The following is a 19,847-nucleotide window of genomic DNA, read 5'->3' on the forward strand; positions in this document are numbered from 1 at the left end:
TTGGCGCTTTTTGCCTCCATTGGCAAAGTTTGTTAACACTAGTTGTACCAGAAGCGCCGTCTGCGTCAAGCTTTGTGTAATAATCCCTATTAATAAAGTAACACTAAAAAATAAACGTTTTGATAAAGTTATCAAAACGCGGCAAAGCTTTTTTTTACCAACCCACACAGTGTTGCATCTGGCGGGTTAAATTTGCAGTAGTACTTCCTATTGCAGAGCAATACTAACGATAGTATAATCGACATCGTGATTCGATACTACCTCTACAATCTTTGTAATAGGCATCGCATCAAAACCGGCTATCGTTAATCTCGATACTACCGATTGCTATAGAAAAAGTATTTCTTTTCCCAAACGATCGATATAATGCAATAGAATCGATATTGACTACCGTTCGTCAACACTAATTGAATATAGTGGTTGCCATCGTCTGATCGACGCAATGACTAAAGAAAAAGAGGACTGGAAATACCTACAAAAAAATGTGCGCATACCTAAACTTCAAATCGTCGCATAAAATGGCTGCTACTGCTAGAGATGCGATCCTACAAAGTTCCTCTTGGGTATAAGTATTTCTATCTTAATGTTACTAAACGAATAGTTTATATATTTGTGATCGCGTGTTTGAAAATGGCGCTAAGGATTTCGTTGAAATTTGAAATATACGTAATTACGAAAAAATGTCAATCTGGATAGGTCCCATAACTAGTTTTCGCTAAGCATTGTATACCAAATTACACTGTTTATTACTGCTCATGCCTTTACAACCGAAGTCTGTGGGTTGATTATTGGCATTGGATCGATCAGTGCCCTTCAGGTTCGATATAATAACACGTTTAGGGTACTGTTGAGGCTGCCACGATACGACGTTGCAGTACATCTGTATGTTTGCGGATGTAATTGCCTTTTACGGTGTGCTCTCAAACAGACATTACTATGCTGTTTTTGTCTGTTCAGGGCAATTTTTAGCAGATTCAATTTTAAATAGAGCACTATATATAGGTTTGCCCTGAAAATGTTAAGGTGTTTCCTGAAATAAAAACTACATTCACGCGGACAAAAACTAGTATTTACTATTATATAAAATTAATAAAGGCCTGTCCTGTTTGTTCCATTTATTACTTTATTTATGTACTCTGTATAAAATGAAGCTTATCCTGGGCCAAAGAGGAAATTAATATAAGGGGGAAAGAGAGACATTTAGCGCCATCTGTATTTACAAGAAGATAGATAATTCTATCTATGTGTGCGTGTGTGTATGTGTACAGACGATGTACTACAAGCATGATGTTTTCTTTTAGCATTTTAATTATCATCAGCCTTCTTCAGTGACTCCCTTATTAAAATAAAAAACTGATATAATTAATATTTCATTTATTTTCTGTTTTTATATTTTTTATGTTTATTATAATATTTTTGCACCCTAATGCACATCGATGAGTCATAGTTGGTGCAAATTCGAAATAATTTCGAAAATTCACACAACAGCACAGCATAGCAAAATACCAATAAAAAGCGCCTTTATCGCACAAACAATCCAGAATTCTAGAAAATTAACACAAAAACGGAGGAACAGATTCCTCAACTCTAACTTTGAACTGAAAATATCTAAAATAAGTACCAGTAGCACTTGAAATAATCAAAAACCACGGCGGTGCCAGCGGTAGATTTTCGCGTGGCAAACAAGTTTTTAAAGGGGGATTTGTATGTAATGTTGCAACTAGTCAGACGTTCAACAGAATAAAAATTTTATTAGTAAAATAAACGAGGTACTCATTAAAATTTGGGATTTTTTCTACGTATTAATTTGTATTATATTATTTATTCCAACAAATATATTTTTTGATAAATAGCTGGAAATGCATAAAAGTTTTGAAGATGGGAAATACAGATTGCACCTGTTTCTATGTCGATTGACAGGCGCTGAAGAAGTGTCACTCTCTATAGTGATGATGCAAGGGGGACATTACGCTCGGATTATTGCGATGAGGGTATTTAGGACGAAAATAAAATAAAAGTTTATTTTATATATTTTTATTCATTATAATAACAGAGGGTAAAATTTTACATTTTATTTAGATTGAGCACATCACTATTTCAGAATGAAACAAATGACGACATGCAATTTATGAAAATATCGTCTGTACCATAAAAAACACTTATATTTATGTTTTTGTTTAGTTTTACTTTTGAATTGGAATGATGTCAATCGCTGTTTCATAGTAAACAACTAACTAACCTATGAGAACCAATGGATCGACGTCATTATGTATGGGCAAATGGGGAAAAAATATCGATATACATCGTATCGATTTTTTCAAATGAATCGTTAAAAAATTACTAAATACATATTGATATGTTTATATATCTTATTTGCTGCGCAATAAGCGATGATTTGTAAAAATTGATGAAATTTAAATAAACTAAACCAAAAGAGACAACTCCCTAACTACTCTTTTTTTAAATTTAAGATTCGAAAGTGATATATCGCGGGAGTGATATAGTTGATTTATAAATTTTTTTTTCCTGAAAAAATATCGATATTTTGATATATCGATTATTTTGCCCAAACCTAGTCGTTATTTAATAAAAATCATGCTGTCCATTCTCCATTCTCATTTCACTTTATTAGAACCAAGAACCGCACGTTTAGTTTAATTAGAGTCACATTATAAATATAAACTAATAAAATTAGTTGTGTGTTTAGTGTAAACTATTAAAAAAATGGCCGAGTAAGTAGATAACTATCCATTTGTAAAAAATCTAATCAAATAATGTGCATGTATGCATCTGTATTAATTGTAGTTGATTTTTTTATTATTTTCTTATGATTTATTTCAACATTTCTAATTCAAAGGATGAAATGATTATACTTATTGTTATTAACTAATTATTATTCCCAATTTTTTTACACTATGTTACACATAACCTTGCATTCTGATGTTTTCCTCAAGAAACAGAGTTCCCAATTAGGTTTGTATTTTTTTTGGATATTGGAGTACAATGTAAACTTGTATCAGTCATAGATACAAGGTCAGTCATAAATATATTTTATTAGGTTTTCAATCATGTTTTAGTCAATTTGTTCCATAAATAAAAGGACATGATAGTAGCTACATACATATGGCGAAATTAAATTTAATTAGGTTTAGGTATTAGTATAGATATCATAGAGAAAAATTACATTTTTGTGATTCCATTGAGCTTTACAAGGTTAACTGAAGGTGACTTGTTAACATATGCACTTTGGCATTGACAGCTACTGTTATTGCTAAGCACACAGTTACTAACAACATGCAGTTACTTTTAAACTCGTAAAAAAAATATATTTTTTATATTATAATAAATAAAATATATGAATTAGAAATGAGATTGTTGTGTTAATAAATTCTTAAAACAATGAAATGCCAAAACAGTTTTATGTGTATGTTACAAAAATATGTCTCAATATTATAGAATTTCTTTAGTACCTATGTAGAAAAGAATAACAGTTGTACTTACCATAATTTGTAGGCAAAACATTCATGCATACAACATATAGGTGAATAATTTTAGCAATGTTTTGCATTGTGCCTTGTGTCACATGCTTTATTTTGCATTATGTGACAAAAACATCAAGAATTAACAAAGTTGTTGTTTATTATTCAGGCAAAAAGCTGATATTGCCCTCATAGGCCTCGCAGTTATGGGTCAAAACCTCATTCTGAACATGGACGACCATGGTTTTGTGGTCTGTGCATATAACAGAACTGTTGCAAAGGTAAACTAAATTGAATTATTAAATTGGTACCTATATTCCATACTTTTTCAACCCTTATGAAAGACTACAAAATTAATGGGTGTTAAGCATATGAAATTCATTTCACATTAGGAATCCATTCATTTTGTGCTATTCTTTTTAATCCTTATCATCATGTTACATTCGGAGCCATAAATGTGTTATTTTTTAAGATTTGGCTATGATTTTACAATCAAATCTCTATGGGAATGCTGTTGTTGGCTATCTGATGTTGATGACCACATGCCATGAGATATTGTTATTATACTACACTGTACTTAAAATAATAATTTTCATTAGTTTACTCCATGAATATATAAGTAAAATGATAATGTATAATTTGAACCACACCTGAAAATCCAATATGGAAAATTGACAAAGTTAAAAATTAAATGTACATTTCCCTTCCAAAGGTTGATCAGTTTCTTAAAAATGAGGCAAAGGGAACAAAAATTATTGGAGCAAAATCATTACAAGATATGGTAAATAAACTTAAAAAGCCAAGAAAAGTTATGTTATTGGTAAAAGGTTGGTATTTTCATTATATTTCAATTTTTATGATTAAAGTTTTGGAACTTTTATAAATTCTATTTTTGATACTTATATATTGATTCAATATTTGTAAATTTATTATGTTATTGCTGATATTGTTCAAAATTTAATATTACATGTCATTCTTTTTAGCTGGGTCTGCAGTAGACGAATTTGTAAAAAATCTTGTGCCACTACTAGAGAAAGGAGATATCATTATAGATGGTGGTAATTCTCAATATCTGGATACACAGAGATGGTGCAAGGAGCTTGTACCAACTGGCATCCATTATATTGGCATGGGTGTAAGTGTTCATTGTTTTATTATTGCCCCATCCCTAAGGAAGAAGGTGAATCAATTTATGCAGGGTATTGAGTTAATACACCCTAAAAATCAAGAGGTTGAGTATTATGGATATGGTCCAAAACTGATGAAAATAAATCTATTCTTCACTAAAATTGTCTTCTCAAAAACATATTCCGCAATCCCCATGCATGCATGGGTCTGGAGCAAGGTATGTCCTCGCAGTATGTCAGGTGCTATTGGCTAACTCCAAAAAACACATGTGTGTGTATGCAGACAATAATTGTCTCAAGATCTAATTGAGTATTTGTCATTTAAATCTAATTTCAAAGCTATAAAATACTAGCTATCTGGAGCAACCTCTACCTGGTAATAATATTGTTTAAGTTATTCTATTGATGACATTGGGTTTACAATGCAGGTGAGCGGCGGCGAGGACGGCGCTCGGTACGGACCTTCCCTGATGCCTGGGGGCCATCCAGCGGCTTGGCCTCATGTTAAACCCATATTTCAGGTTAGTATTATGACCAAATAAAAATATAATATTTCAATTAAATACCTATCTGCTTTCTAATGAACAAATAAGCAATGCGTCATAATCAGATAAAAACGCACAGAAACGAAACTACTCATAAATATAAACTCACATCCATATTCATGCATGTTATAAAGCACAGTCCTCTGCCGCGTGTGTGTTTGTCTAGGAGTACACATGGAGCAGGACATAGGCTAGTGTACGTACTGGTCCCGTGGGAAATTAACGCGCATGAAACCGCGTATGAGAACTAGTAATGTCTTAAATTCGAGTTTTAAGGGGGCCGGTAATAATTTAAATCATTGTAAGATTACGGCATTATATAAAGAAGGTATCAACCAAAAACAGACAAGAGATTGCGTCTGTTGGCACTAAGTTTCAAGGTGACCTTTCACACAAATTGAACGAGTATACAAGTTAGACGAATAGAATAAAGCTAAAAATGCGAGGTACTGTAAACTATCAACAAAACAATTTTTATTTTATGTGGTTTAAAGGAAAAGTACATTCATACATTTTGTCATTTTAAGGAGGCTCATGTTTTTATTCAGTATCCTTATGAAGGTGGGATTATAAAGTTTTTAATTTTTAATTTCTCAGGCAATAAGTGCGAAAGCGAATGGCGAGGCATGCTGCGACTGGGTGGGGGAGGATGGTGCGGGACATTTCGTCAAGATGGTTCATAATGGCATCGAGTATGGAGATATGCAGCTTATCTGCGAAGCCTACCATGTCATGAAGGATATACTTGGTAAGTTTAATATCGTGTTTTTTGAAATATAATAGATACAAAATTTGCTATGGCTGTATATTATACCTATAAATATAATTACGAGAATAATGAATAACGAAAAAAGCACGTGTGCACATGTAACCAAATGATTTCTAAATGTGATGTTTTTTAATGCTAAAATTAAGATAGACCTTTTTAGTAGATAGAAATAACATCTTCATAATCTTCTTTTTCGCTCATACTAATAAGAGAAACACACCGAGAAACGGGACAGCGCTAATATCTCTTGTCCCATATCGCGCCGATCTACTGTACCTTTTACAAACTCCAGCCTATAGCATAACCGGGTAGGAGTAAGGTTTTGTATGAAACAGTTTTGGTATCTGAAAATGTTGTGAATTATGTTGCCTATGACATCAAGTTTCTAAACGCATATATCGATCATTAGTATTTTTTTGTTTAAGTGTTCTTGGCCGCCTTTCAATGTTATTTGATTTTCTCAGGTTTGGAACAAAATGAAATGGCGCAAGTATTCGAAGAGTGGAACAAAGGGGAATTGGATTCGTTTTTAATAGAAATCACAAGAGATATCTTGAAATTCAAGGACAACGATGGTAAGTACTGTTGTGTCATGTCCGATAAATTTTATCTTAGACTGAATTACTATTAAACAAGTGTTTTATCTATTATCGCATTCTATATCTGAAGTTATGGCATCGTCATGTCGATATGAAAAATAACAGTGATTTATATTGTCTTTTTCCGCATTGTTTTTTGAAGCCTCATGCTTTTATTTTACACTAGCTCCCCGTCCCGGATTCGCTCGTGAAAAACCATAATAAATTAATAAATACCTAAACCTTCCTCGCAAATCATTAATACCGCACAAAAAACCGTCCTGTAGTAATTTTAGAATAGTAGTTTTTAAGTTTATCGCGACCTACAGACAGGGGGACTTTTTTATAATAATGTAATTTAAAAAATGTCATCTGTACAAATATCACGGAGATTAAATATGAGACTTGTTTTCTCCCATAGGCAAGTACCTTCTGCCCAAGATCCGCGACACAGCCGGGCAGAAGGGCACTGGCAAATGGACGGGTATTGCTGCACTGGAGTATGGCGTGCCGGTCACTCTGATCGGGGAGGCTGTGTTTGCTAGGTGCCTCTCAGCTCTCAAAGGTAGCTTTGATTTTAACTATTATATTAAGTTTCATTTACTTATATCTTTTAATTTAAAAACACAATACAAAATGTTATATATAAAATGCATTATGATAAAACCACAGAGATTTGTTATCGATGATTATATGTTAGTATACTATTATATAGGGTCTGTGTACTATTGTGCGAAGTTTAAAATTAATATGAACCATTTTCGCATTCACTTTATTGTTTTGTAGCACCCTGTGTTCTATGCATTGAAACCAAATTCTGATTATAAAATCAGAGTTTGGTAAAATTTAAAGAAGAGAAATCCATCCATCGCGATGCTGACTGAGGATTGAACCTACAAAAGTTTATTATAACTTGTCAAACTTTAAAGTTCTATTATTTACTTTACTTAAAGTTAATAAAACTTCAAGTTACTAATAAACTAAAAAAATAAAAACAGACGAGCGTCTAAAAGCCAGCAAGAGTCTCCCCGGCTCCGAGATCAAATTCGCCGGGAACAAGAAGGAGTTCCTGGAACACTTGCGCAGGGCTCTGTTCGCCAGCAAGCTGATCTCGTACGCGCAAGGCTTCATGCTGCTGCGCGAAGCTGCCAAGGTATTTTTATAATGTTTGTTTTTGTTTGTTTTGTAATGAATAAACTCAAAAACTACTAGATAGATAGATGGAACGTTCAGGAGTACATAGGTAACTTTTTATTTATTATGGTTTTACCCAAGCAAAACCGGGATGGCTACTTGTAGTGAAATAAATGCTAACTTACTACTTGAGTGGAAGTCGGTGTAAAGTTAAGTGCCACAAACTATCTTTATGTGTAACTAGCAGCGCGGACCGGATTCACTCAGGTAAAAATAACTCTTGTGAAACAAGAGAAAGGAAATAATAGTTTTAATTATGGATCAAAAGAGTATGTTTTACTATTAAAGTTTAAAATACAATGCACAGTATATCTATTTAGTATTTTAATTAGTTTTACATTTGACAGGTTAACAAATGGAACCTAAACTACGGCAGCATAGCTTTGATGTGGCGCGGAGGCTGCATCATCCGCAGCGTCTTCCTTGGAAATATTAAGGTACATTTTCATCATAAGTACTCTAAATGTGCTTTACGTATACACACTATCGATCAACTCTGATAGATGCCTACGCGAATGAATGAACATTGCATAGTTTGAAATTTTATTTACCGCAATAAATAAAGAAACCAGCAATGCATACTAAATCCGCCAAATTTTGACGAACTGTTTGCCGTTAGTGAAATAGTCGGCATTATACGTGTGGACTTTAAGCGTGATTTGCGTGCGTTTATTGGTCACTAACTTCGCCCTATGTGTAAATCCAGGTTATGTGTATATTACATTGTATTCATAACAAACCGTCCAGTACTTTTTGCTTGCTACACATCCTCGAAAACTTTTGCATTTATATTAAGTAGGAAAGCAAACGTATTGCTTTATTGTGGTGATTAGCTTCGCGTCATGCGAAAATCCCACTTCGTTATAATAATCTTAACATCTGCATGCTTGTATCATATTGTATTATTATCACTAGATCGAGTAGTGACGGTGGTGTTCGTCACCCGGCTCTACCGGCTTAATTATGTTCATTGAATATGAGCTTTATACCGTCAATTGTAGGCATATTTTACTTCGACAACAAATTCGGTCTCCCCGTTATCAGGTTGCCGGACTATCTTGTCAATGCGAACGATGTCAACAGCGGACGCTATAAAGTTATCAATTCAATTGATATTTATTTATTAAATTTATTATTTAAATATCATGCGTTTCACACACGACAATAATTTGCCGTCGGGCATGTATATGTATTTTTATATTTATAAATAGTGATGCCGCGGGCAAAAGCTAGCAACCAATAAATCATTTACCTATTATTCAGTATACATAATGTCTCCTTACATAATCATAGCGATATCTGAAAATGGGTAATTGTCCCAGAAGCCGGTGCGTGAGTCGTTTGGGCTCGTGGTGACCGTTTGTGACATTGTGATAGCCTCTGTATGTCAGTGACAGCGGGTTATCCGATAATGCGCCGATATTTTATATATCGTGATTTGCATTTTGTTTTTCGGTGATTCAGGTCAGCTCAATTAAATGTCACATATCTAAGTATAACATATAATTTTAGTTAGGTATAAGCCTGCAATATTGTATTAGATGTATGCCTATAAAATACGCAGATAAATAAACATTGCTCAGTCTATCCGTAAGGGCAGGACAGGATAGAGAGAGCAATATTTATTTCTAATATTCTGTATCTACATTAAATATCATTTGATTGGTCCTAAGTTGTATCGATTATTTTACCTCTTGAGGATCACTTCGTTAACGTTGTCTTTTTGTACTTAAACGTTTTTTACTTATATTCATTAAGTTATTTTTTTATATTAAATGTTTATAGATCAATAGGTTTACCATGCGTTTGAAAATGTTAAAGAACAAGATGGCCTAGACTTTGCCCAGTATGGGGCAACGTAGGGTATATACCAAAAAGGGGTAGTCTGGTTTTCGAGTGTGTTATTGCTAACATTGGTGTCAGAGTAAGTTCGAGACTTGTGTTACGGGATACTAAATCAACGGTACTATATTTTATAGCAAATACATATTATATATAGATAGGTTCAAGACCCGGGCCAATCAGAAAAAGATCATTGTCCATCATGACCAGACCGGGGATCGAACCCGGGACCTGTCGGTTCAGAGGTAAGCACTTTACCACTGCGCCACCGAGGTCGTCAAGCTTTTATGGATCTAGTTTTCGAGTGTGTTCTTGCTAACATTGGTGTCAGATTTTATTCAACCCGCCTAAAGTTATCTGACTTTTACGACTACCTACCGAAATCTTGTGTTAGTAACAGATAATAGGAAGTGTTGTTTTTCAGGACGCGTTCACGAAGAACCCTCAGCTATCGAACCTACTTCTGGACCCGTACTTCAGCGGGCGCATCAGCTCTGCGCAGGCGTCGCTGCGGCAGGTGGTCGCGCAGGCGGCGCTCGTCGGTGTCCCCGCGCCCGCCTTCTGCTCTGCGCTCGCCTTTTACGACGGGTACCGCGCGGATGTCTTGCCTGCCAATTTGTTACAGGTGACTCTTTTTCCTAAAGAATATAGGGTTTATGGCCCATGTACCTAATTCCCGTGTAGCACTTTTGCTGCACGGTTATACGGAATTGTAACGCATGTGTGTGTACTCAATTTATGTGTGTGTTAAATGTCCATACTATTCTCTTTTCTGGCCTTTGGCTATAGTGTTGCGAGTTATTTACATTTTCTTTATTAGAGCAAAAAGGCACATGAACCAGTATGTTTTTATAGATTTTATTCTATTCGAGTCCAAAATCGTGATGTCATGATGCAAGTACGCAATACCCAACACTCCGTTGAATTCATAAAATTGAAAAGTATATTATATATATAAAATTGAAAAATATATAATATATAAATTGCGTCTGTCCATCTGTTCGCGATAAACTCAAAAACTACTGCATGGATTTTCACGCGGTTTACTCCAGTAGATGCGTATAATTTATGTTATTTTTTAAATTTATGTATTTAACATATAAAATAAATAAATTGTTTCTTGAACGTTTCAGGCCCAAAGGGACTACTTCGGCGCGCACACGTACGAGCTGATGACGAAGCCAGGCGACTTCGTTCACACCAACTGGACCGGCCACGGCGGCAACGTGTCCGCTTCCACTTACAACAACTAAATACACTCCACCAGCGTTGCCAGATTTTTGGTCAAAGTCAGAGATTTTCAATCCTAATGAGTAAAAAAGCGGGATTATTTCGTCAAAAGCGGGACATGAGAACACGAAAATTAATATAGTTAAATAGTTTTTTTCATATTTGTAATGGCTAGATTTTATGGAAAATTTACATTCCCTAATTTATAGATTTACCCTTCGTGCAATAGTACCTATGCCAAAGTTGTTTGTTTCTTGCTTCTGACTGTTAATCCTGTCCCGTGGATTAACAGTCAGATAAATTCTGGAGTCATCAGGACGTTCCGTCATAATCGCAACGCTGCACACAAGTCATGTTATCACGTGGATTTCCTCCAAAAATTGTCATTATTTAAAAAAAGAAATGCTTTATTTACTTACATTATTTGTTTTTGTTATCTTTTTTCGCTATTATTAATAATTGTTATTAAAGAATCATTCATAGGTACCCTAATACTTGGTATTATTATGAAGTTTTGTATTATCTATACAGGAACTTGTTACATATATATCTATATATGTAACAGGTTCCTGTTATATTTCACTGTATGTATGCATACACATTTATATAACCAGTTCCATTTATAATCTAAAATTAAGTACAATTATTTTATGACAATTTACACATACAATAAAAAAATGTGATAATATTTTACAAAAATATTCTTTAAGCGATGACATTCCCGTGTATTCCATTACGTTGGGTTGCTTATTTTTCTAAGTGGTTCAAGTGACTTGTAATCATTCCTTTTTGTTAATAATTACTGTATCGGTGGTTGGATGTTTTATTATAAATGTATTTTTCCACAAGTTAAACGTGAATATACTCGATTGTTGAAATGATATTTTAACAAGAGAAAGGGTGCTTCCTATTTTTTGATGTTTTTATTACTTATTTAAATAAAAAGTTAGATTTAACACTGTGATTTATTTAGAACCTTGTCGCATACACTCGTATTATGCGAATTTGCGTTGTTTCAAAGTGTTACAATTTTATAGGGAGGTAGCGACCTTCAAGTAGAACCTTACCTACGACATATGCTTCTAGCCTACCAACATGATGCCTCGTATAATCTCAATAATCCTATTGGTTTAATAAAAATCACACCATGTGTTAATGTGAAGAAAAATACTAAGTATTCTTAAGGTTATTCTGTGTCACATTGCTATTGATTATTGACAGTCACCATGAAGTGTGAATGTCAGGAAAAATATTATTGTGTCATACTGATGTGACAGCGAGTCGGCTCTCGACCTACATAGGAAATCCTTTTGTAGTCATTGTCTATAGTCAGAAGTCACATAGACATTAGTCAATGTGATTTATCGACATTTTTCGAGAATTTAAATGTAGTGCAACACAAACAGTTATACTAAATTAAAATGTTGTATTAAGTGACATATTTTAAGAGAGATGGAGCTACTATAACACTAGTAATGTTCAAATGTGGGTTTATTTATGTCCGCGTAGCGAAGGCGTAAACCTAGCGTAAACATGGTTTACGCCGCACTTTTGGCAGTTCTTCTGATTGCCATATGGACCCCCTGCCTGAAGAGAAGCCTGCCCGCGCCTGGTAGGGCGGTATTCGCGAAAGATCGAGCGAACAGAGTGTACCAGATACTGCCATCCGGCAATTGCTGCGGCAAAAAATGAAGTGAGAAAAATGTTTGTATGTTATAAATGATGTGAATAAATTTGTTATCCACTTATGTATGACTTTGGTCATTGTAAATATTACTAACCTAGAGAAGGCTACTAAAAATAAAATACTTACGTAGGCAAGTAGCGAATGCTTTTATAAAATGTTGAGATTGTCAGATTTGGGTTGGGGTGAGAACATCTCGGGACACATTATCAGGACTCTTGGTCTAAAAAAGAAACATCTAAAAAACCTATAGGTACAGTGACCTGCACACAAAGCGAGCGAGCTTTACCTGCATGCTATGCAAATATATATTTTTTTCAGAACAGGTGTCTATTTTACAAAAGCAACCCTTCCTAGGTAGGTAGATGTGAGTAGGTAAATGCAGATGCAATGCGATACTCCAGATTATTCCCTCATGAGGGCAAAATTTGGAAATATTTCTTCATTTCCAGTGTTCACACACCATTTATCGAAACAGGCAAGCTTTATCAACCTGTCAATCAGCATAGGGTATAATTCCACTTAAAGAACTTGGCTAAAGTAGGTGCTTCAAGACTGATTTTGAAAAAATATCAATCCGATCTAAGACATAAGGGACCTCAGGTGCTTCAAATACACCTAGACTTAGAATACCTGGGTGCTTTAGCAAAGTTATATGAGTGCAGTACTTAATAGCTTTGAAAGTGCTAATATATATCAAAGGTTAGATACCTACGCCATAGCATGTCCTGGCTCCTCTTTGCATAAATACGGCCATATAAGGTAGAATTTCTCATCAAACCTGAATATTGCATATACGTATCAATAAACCTCTGTATAAAAAAGCATTTGGCCTCAAAAGCGGGTGACGCCACTGTACATGGCTGAAGAATTTTTTGTCAGCTTCCATGCTCGCACACATACGTATACACAAATAAATAAAACACGCTGACACGAATAATTTTTATTAATCTGCAGAAACTATGGAACTATGGCTTGATGAAATATGAATGTTCTGAGTATGTAACTGATAACATCTACGTTAGATTTTGTTTTAATTAAATAAGTATTATTAAACCCTTAAATGCATGATTTCATTAAATAAAATGTCACATCATGAAAAAATAGAATCTAATTATTAATAAATAAATATATTTAACATTTATCCCAATAATGCATTAAATAATACAATAATATAAATAACTAATTGCTAAAAATCGGCCTGACAAAAGGGATTAAAGTTTGTGTAACAAAGTACGTAAATCGTTACTGCATAACTTATATTAATTCGTGATTTGCGAATGTGTTGAAATCCTGGGATACCTAAGATAATTTATGGTTGAATTCACAAATTTCTTTTTAGGTATGTACTTAGGTAGACTTTTATTTTTGGTTACTTGAGAGCCGGAGAGGTACCTACAGGCAGACCAAGTGCTAGAAGGCGAGATGACCTTTTAATATTTTTTTGAAAGAATGACCACTTTTTTCCAAGTAGGCACCTACCTAAAAGTATGTTGACGATTGGAATCAACATGCATTTTAGGGTATTATTTCCAAACAATGTGAATAAATATATACCTAATTACCTATTAGGTATACCTAAAACTGTTTATGATGACGATTGATAATGTCGTGGATGAAACTAACTGCCTATTAAGGCCGCGTTCGTCTGAAACAAAGTAAAGAAAGATTTTGAAACTACCTTATCTGGCCATGATGTGACAGTCTGGATTCTAAAATGAAAAATTTGCGATAAACTTGTGCCGTTTGCAAAATTGCAATTTCCGATGGTCAACAAGCGACATGTTGTCAAAACTGTAATTCTCTAAGATTGTGTGGGTATGGAGTATGTACCTATCTAGATGTAAATTTATAATTCTTGCTATCACAGGCGTAGCTAGGGTAGGGATTGTCTCTCTCTTCATATTATTATTTTATTTGAAATGTACGTATATGATAGATAATGTACTGACTTGAAGAAAAAATCTGAAAACTTTGTTTTTATTCATTATTCGTTCGAAATAGGTAATAGGCAAGTGTATACTACCATGTTTTGAGCCCTAAAATAGATAATGAACTAGGTACCTATACTACATAGTACACGTTTAATTCCTACAAACACAAAACAGATCGTTTCAGGGAAGGTGGCCTTAATTAGGTTTTCATGATTACACTAAGACAAAGGAACGTATACTTACTTTACGAGTTTAGACATATACACATGGTAAACATCAAACATTTACTGATCTATTGTAGTAAGAGGCGTCCAAATTACATATAACAATTTAAAAAATTCTATCTCTCCCTCTCTGATAAGGATAGTGAAATACTATTCATCTCTTCATGACATTAAGGGATGGGAATCCCTCAATCTCACGTTATTTCAAAATATGTTTCAGGTATAATTACGTTGAATTTTTTAAAAGAAAAAGTAATATACAGATGCACCTTTTTAGCGTTTGACCATATTTTAGTGAGAAACCATGTTTTACCCACTGACTATTATCGCACATCTATACGGATATTAGGAAAACAAAAATTATATTTCCATTTTTTATTTCCAAAAGAAGAATGCTCCGCAAAACCACGTGGTAGTCTCTCTACTCCACTCCCAACTTGAACGGCTCACGTAATTTATGGACGCTCTTTAAGTAGGTATTAAACATTGAACAATTACTGTAGGTACATTTATTTTTTTCTTACGAGTCCTAACATGTAAACAACATTCACAGTTCTTATTCTCTTAAAGGAATCAAATATTAAGTACTTAGTATCTATATAGTAGTAAGTAATACAAATATAAATATCTATCATCTGAAATATAAATATAAATACCTATCTTCTGATGTAAAGTAAATACCTACGGAATTTTCTAAAAAGCCTATTTTAATAAATATTGATTTAAAATAAAAATAAAACTGTTTACACGGCTTGGTTTATGTACCTCAAAACTTGTGAGAAAAAACAGAGTTTAAATACTTAAATGTTATAAGTAGTTACGAGATTTCAAAGTTTGCCTGTCACATATGCAACCGACATTTGTCTCTGCTAACTAGTCCCGCTTATTCCGATCAATCGCATGCTCAAAGCTACGCCGAGAGTACCTCCTACTTATCAGTTCGGTTTTTATCAAAAATCGCTACATATTTTACTCTCTCTCAATCTCACGTGTGCCCGGTCTTCAAAAGCCCAGGACCCGCGTAAAAATTAACCAGTCATTCTTGAAGATTTGGCGAAGATTTTACGACCGGCCGCCTGCCTGACATCAACCCTCTTTGGGTATGCTGTTGTTGTCTATCAGTTGTTTAGACTACTTATCCTTTAGTCGTACGACATCCACAGGAGGATATGGAGAGGTCCTATTCTAAGGCGGGAACCACACGCCTTACATAATATCATAAATCGCTATTCTTCTATTTTGAGCTAAAGCAAGTTTACGGCTTTTCAGCCTTCATTATTAAATAGTGCTATGGGCATTAAAATACCCTAATCGTAAATAGAAATTAACATAAATATTCAATTCAATGTTCAATATAATAAGTAATTTATCGTAAAATATTGACGATGAATTGCGTCTTATGTTACTTAGCTACCTAGTCTAATTCATTTACCTATATTTATCGTAGGTATACTCTGCGAAAATATTTTATTTTTCTTTCTAAGAAAAATCGCCAGTCACTAACTTTTATGTCTCCAAGATAAATCAACAGTAGACGGGATATATCTAGTGGCAAAAGTGAGTGTATATATAGTGTATATCACCACAAATATCAAATATACAGTTCTTATTTAGAAGAATTCATATAATAATTATCTTGAACAAGTTTACTTACATAGAATTGTATAAACTGGTTTTAGGATATGTTTATAGTATCGGCATCAACTAAAAATATCCATTTGGATACATGCATTTGGAAAGGTATAAAATAGATAGACCATTTCATACCTTTTCAAATATCTTTTATTAAAACTGGGACTCTTTGAGTTGCAAGGGAAGTCAAATTACAAGGGACAGGATGCAGTTGATATTACAAATATGATCTAACAATTAGGTATACATTAATAATTGTCTATTTCAAATTAATAATTCAAATGACTTTCAGTAAACTACATATCTACTTAAACATCGATCCAATAACTACATTATATATCTAAAACTTATTCATTACAACTCTAGAAACTTTGGTATAAAAGGCTTGCAGTAGACCGCTAGATATAGAATAGAAACTAACAGATTCCGTGCGAAGGCATTCCATCACGATTCAGTACTTTATACCTAAACAATTGCAGCTCTGAGCTCCTTAGAAATTAAAGCAGTATCTACTTTTCAGAAGTCTACTTAGAGTTGCCATAATGTCAAACATTTATTTTGATTAGTACCTACTTAATTCTATTCGTAATAAATTTCGATTCATCTAACACATAGTAACATATCTATTGAAAACATGTGTGAGCGGTTTCAAACTATTGATAGTTTGAAAATAACTAACTCTTTATCAATACTTTACGAAACACTAACAATATATTTTTAATTAGCAACGTTAAATTGTTTTTGAACATCAATCGAATTGAGTTTTTTAATGCACGCTGTAAATATATATTTTAATATTTGTTATCGTTTCTAGGTACTGTTGATCTGCATAAAATCTAAATAGGTAAGTATTTGAAATAACAATTAAAATGTCTAAACATCAACATGTTGAATATTGCACCACTCATAATACATCGTCCACAGTTCATCACAAATCTTGTCTGGATCGCCGTAAATATACTTGTACACCAAAATATTTTAAATTTTTGGCCCGCGGGGTAAGGCTGATCCAAACTAGAAGCACCATAGATAAAGCCTTCGTAGATTTACCCTTCGTCTGGATAAGGTTCATGCCCGCGATCGTCGCTGTCGTCAGTCATCATTGTCCCGACTGTCTGACTTGTCCCCTTTGTCTTTTTTCTCTTCCTTATTCTTTCCTCCTTTATCGGCCTTCTCTTTCTTGTCATCTTTATCATTCTTGCCGCCTTTATCTCCCTTTTCTTTTTTATCCTTTTTGTCTTCTTTTGCCCCTTTGTTTCCCTTATCATCATCCTTTTCACCCTTGTTTTCTTTGTCCTTTCGATTGGGGCTGCGCGAACCGCCACTCTTGTTCCTGCGATTATGAATTATTATTAGCTAATTGTTAAAAAAAATACACTTTTCTATAAAGCGAAGCATGTTTCGGTAGGCTCGTTTGCACATCTAATACGCTATACCTCTTTATCTTCAATAACTTTATGAAGATTACACACAACATAATGAACTATCTATCTAGGGCCTGTGGTTCATGCTGATACCTCTACTTAATTTTCGAAAGATTATATCACATCACATTGTATCACATCGTCTATCTAATAAGTAAACGTTGAAGAAAAGTTATTAGTTAGGAGAAAGGCCAATAGTACATGGTTGTGGCAGATACTATTTACCATGCAATAAGACAAACAGTGCAATAAACCAGTTTCAGTTTGCTTTCAGGTGCCTAGTGTCGACAAATTTTGCCTAAATCTTTACGATCTACATACATGCAAAAAGGTAGGTATTAATTATCTAAGTATCAACCACGGTCACTTCATGAATATGAACACATACCAATAACACGTGCAGTGAGTATGTGCCTACAAATGCCATGTTTACAAATGATAATGCCTACAGACATACATTGCATCTTATGCCATAAAATTTCTAATGGTAATTAAAAATATAATACAAAACACATCCGATAATGTCCTAAACAGATACAGCTAAAGGTAACTGCGGGTAGGTAATAATCTTGCCTTGTAAAAGTCATCATCCGCCAGCCCTTTAATTGTCATCCTTCTAATTTGGAGTGCCACCCTCCCGAGCTGAAGAAAGAGCTGACAAACGAGTGAAAGTCATATTACAATTTACCTTTTTACCTATTTATTGTTAAATTGGACATCCGCACACTATTGCAATGTTTCTCAAATATATTTTGCTTTTTAGATTAAGCACCATGGGACGAAAGCCAACTATGAAAAATCTATATATCGTCTGCGTTTCGTCCCAAATTATTTTAATACGTGTGTGTTAGTATAGTATAGTGTTTTTTACTTATAGTTAGCAAAAGTAATAAATGAAAGTGTTGATGATTCTTAAGAGTATTATTAAATTTGAGAGACGTTGCAAGATTGTACCTAGTATATAAACGCGTTTACGTAACAGTTTTTAAATTTAATATTTATTGATAAACGAAATATTATCCATGGTGATTAAAAGGAGTGGGTGCGCTTCATTAGAAGATAAAAAAATTAAGAAATGATACTAGGTAGGTACTGAAACTACAAGATAATACTAAGCAAACTAAAGTATGTATTGTGATATGAGCTCGCTTTTCGAGATGATATTTAGGTAGGAGTTGGGATTAATTGCAGACACAATCTTTATTTACAATACAATAGAAGACAATGCTGCATTATCCAAAATTCGCCACCGCCACAAAATACGAGAAACTTGATATGATAATGATATGTAATTTTTTATGACACAAGAATGTAAATTGAAAGCTATCATATAGGTTGCATTATGTCGGATAATCTTTGACAATATTAATGTGTGTTTGATGCAATAGTTACTACAAAAAATAATTAGGAAATAGGATAGCAACCCACCTAAATGAGCGTAATGAGCGCAGTGAACGTCAGCTGCGTCCAATTGGATAAACGGGTAGTTTAGAAATTCAGTAAAACTATAATGAATGAAGTATGGATTATTTTGAGGACACTCGTGAGAAAATAAGGTAGATATATCGAAATTGAATAGAGCAGAAGATTAACAAAAAGGTTACTGAGAGAGCAAGCAGAAGACGTGGCCCTGTCATGCAAATACATTTGAAATAAACTTTGAAAATCTAGATTTTCACCTATTTCGAAACGAAGATTTCCACTAAACCGAATGATGAAACATATTAAGGGATTGTTTCAATCAAACGAACTGCTTAGTTATTAGGTTGTGTGTAATGGAAAAAAGTAGATCGAAGGTGATACTCCGAAACAAAACTAATAACTGGGTAGCTATGCAAAATGGAATGCGAGGATCCGACGGGTTACTTTAAACAATAAAATCAGGGTATCTCTTAAGTTTTGGCAAAGATCTACAAATTCAAATATATAATCAAATGTTTACATTCAATTAGGTTTATCATTGTTACGTAAACGCCATGTAACATAAATTCTGTTCTATTTGCTTATAGTCAAAAAAGTTTAGATGTATGAAACTCTGGATGCGACATCCTGAATTCAGTCTAAATTGCACCGTGGTTCATGAGATTATCTATAAACGAAGATCGTTGAGTTACTATTAATTTTCCCGTCCATAATCTCACCAATAACTCGCTATTCGCCATTTTATTTCCCTTGTCCATAGAAG

General features: G+C 33.9%; 2 protein-coding genes across 3 annotated transcripts in view; one reads left to right on the plus strand and one right to left on the minus strand.

Moving 5' to 3' along the window:
• Positions 1–2,593: 2,593 nt before the first annotated feature.
• Positions 2,594–11,720, plus strand: Pgd (Phosphogluconate dehydrogenase). The gene is made up of 12 exons (XM_053768158.2): positions 2,594–2,732; positions 3,649–3,760; positions 4,192–4,306; positions 4,463–4,614; positions 5,035–5,127; positions 5,749–5,899; positions 6,385–6,495; positions 6,920–7,063; positions 7,497–7,651; positions 8,040–8,129; positions 9,959–10,159; positions 10,668–11,720. Exons 1-12 carry the CDS (start codon positions 2,725–2,727, stop codon positions 10,785–10,787), a joined length of 1,452 nt encoding a protein of 483 aa, XP_053624133.1. The 5' UTR covers positions 2,594–2,724; the 3' UTR covers positions 10,788–11,720.
• Positions 11,721–15,103: 3,383 nt separating this feature from the next.
• The window catches only part of LOC128683065 (uncharacterized protein), a 73,223-nt gene continuing 68,479 nt past the window's right edge, over positions 15,104–19,847 (minus strand). Inside the window, exons 23-24 of one of the 2 annotated variants that reach the window (XM_053768280.2) lie at positions 18,236–18,316; positions 17,439–17,571 (exon numbers count right to left, since the gene is read on the minus strand). In XM_053768280.2, coding sequence (XP_053624255.1) covers positions 18,271–18,316 — 46 coding nt within the window. In that variant the 3' untranslated portion in view covers positions 17,439–17,571; positions 18,236–18,270. Of the gene's footprint in view, positions 17,572–18,235; positions 18,317–19,847 lie in introns of both variants that reach the window. The other variant, XM_053768278.2, reaches the window with a different exon arrangement.

Source organism: Plodia interpunctella, chromosome Z, assembly GCF_027563975.2.
Source record: "Plodia interpunctella isolate USDA-ARS_2022_Savannah chromosome Z, ilPloInte3.2, whole genome shotgun sequence".
In the NCBI taxonomy this organism is placed as follows: Eukaryota; Metazoa; Arthropoda; class Insecta; order Lepidoptera; family Pyralidae; genus Plodia; species Plodia interpunctella.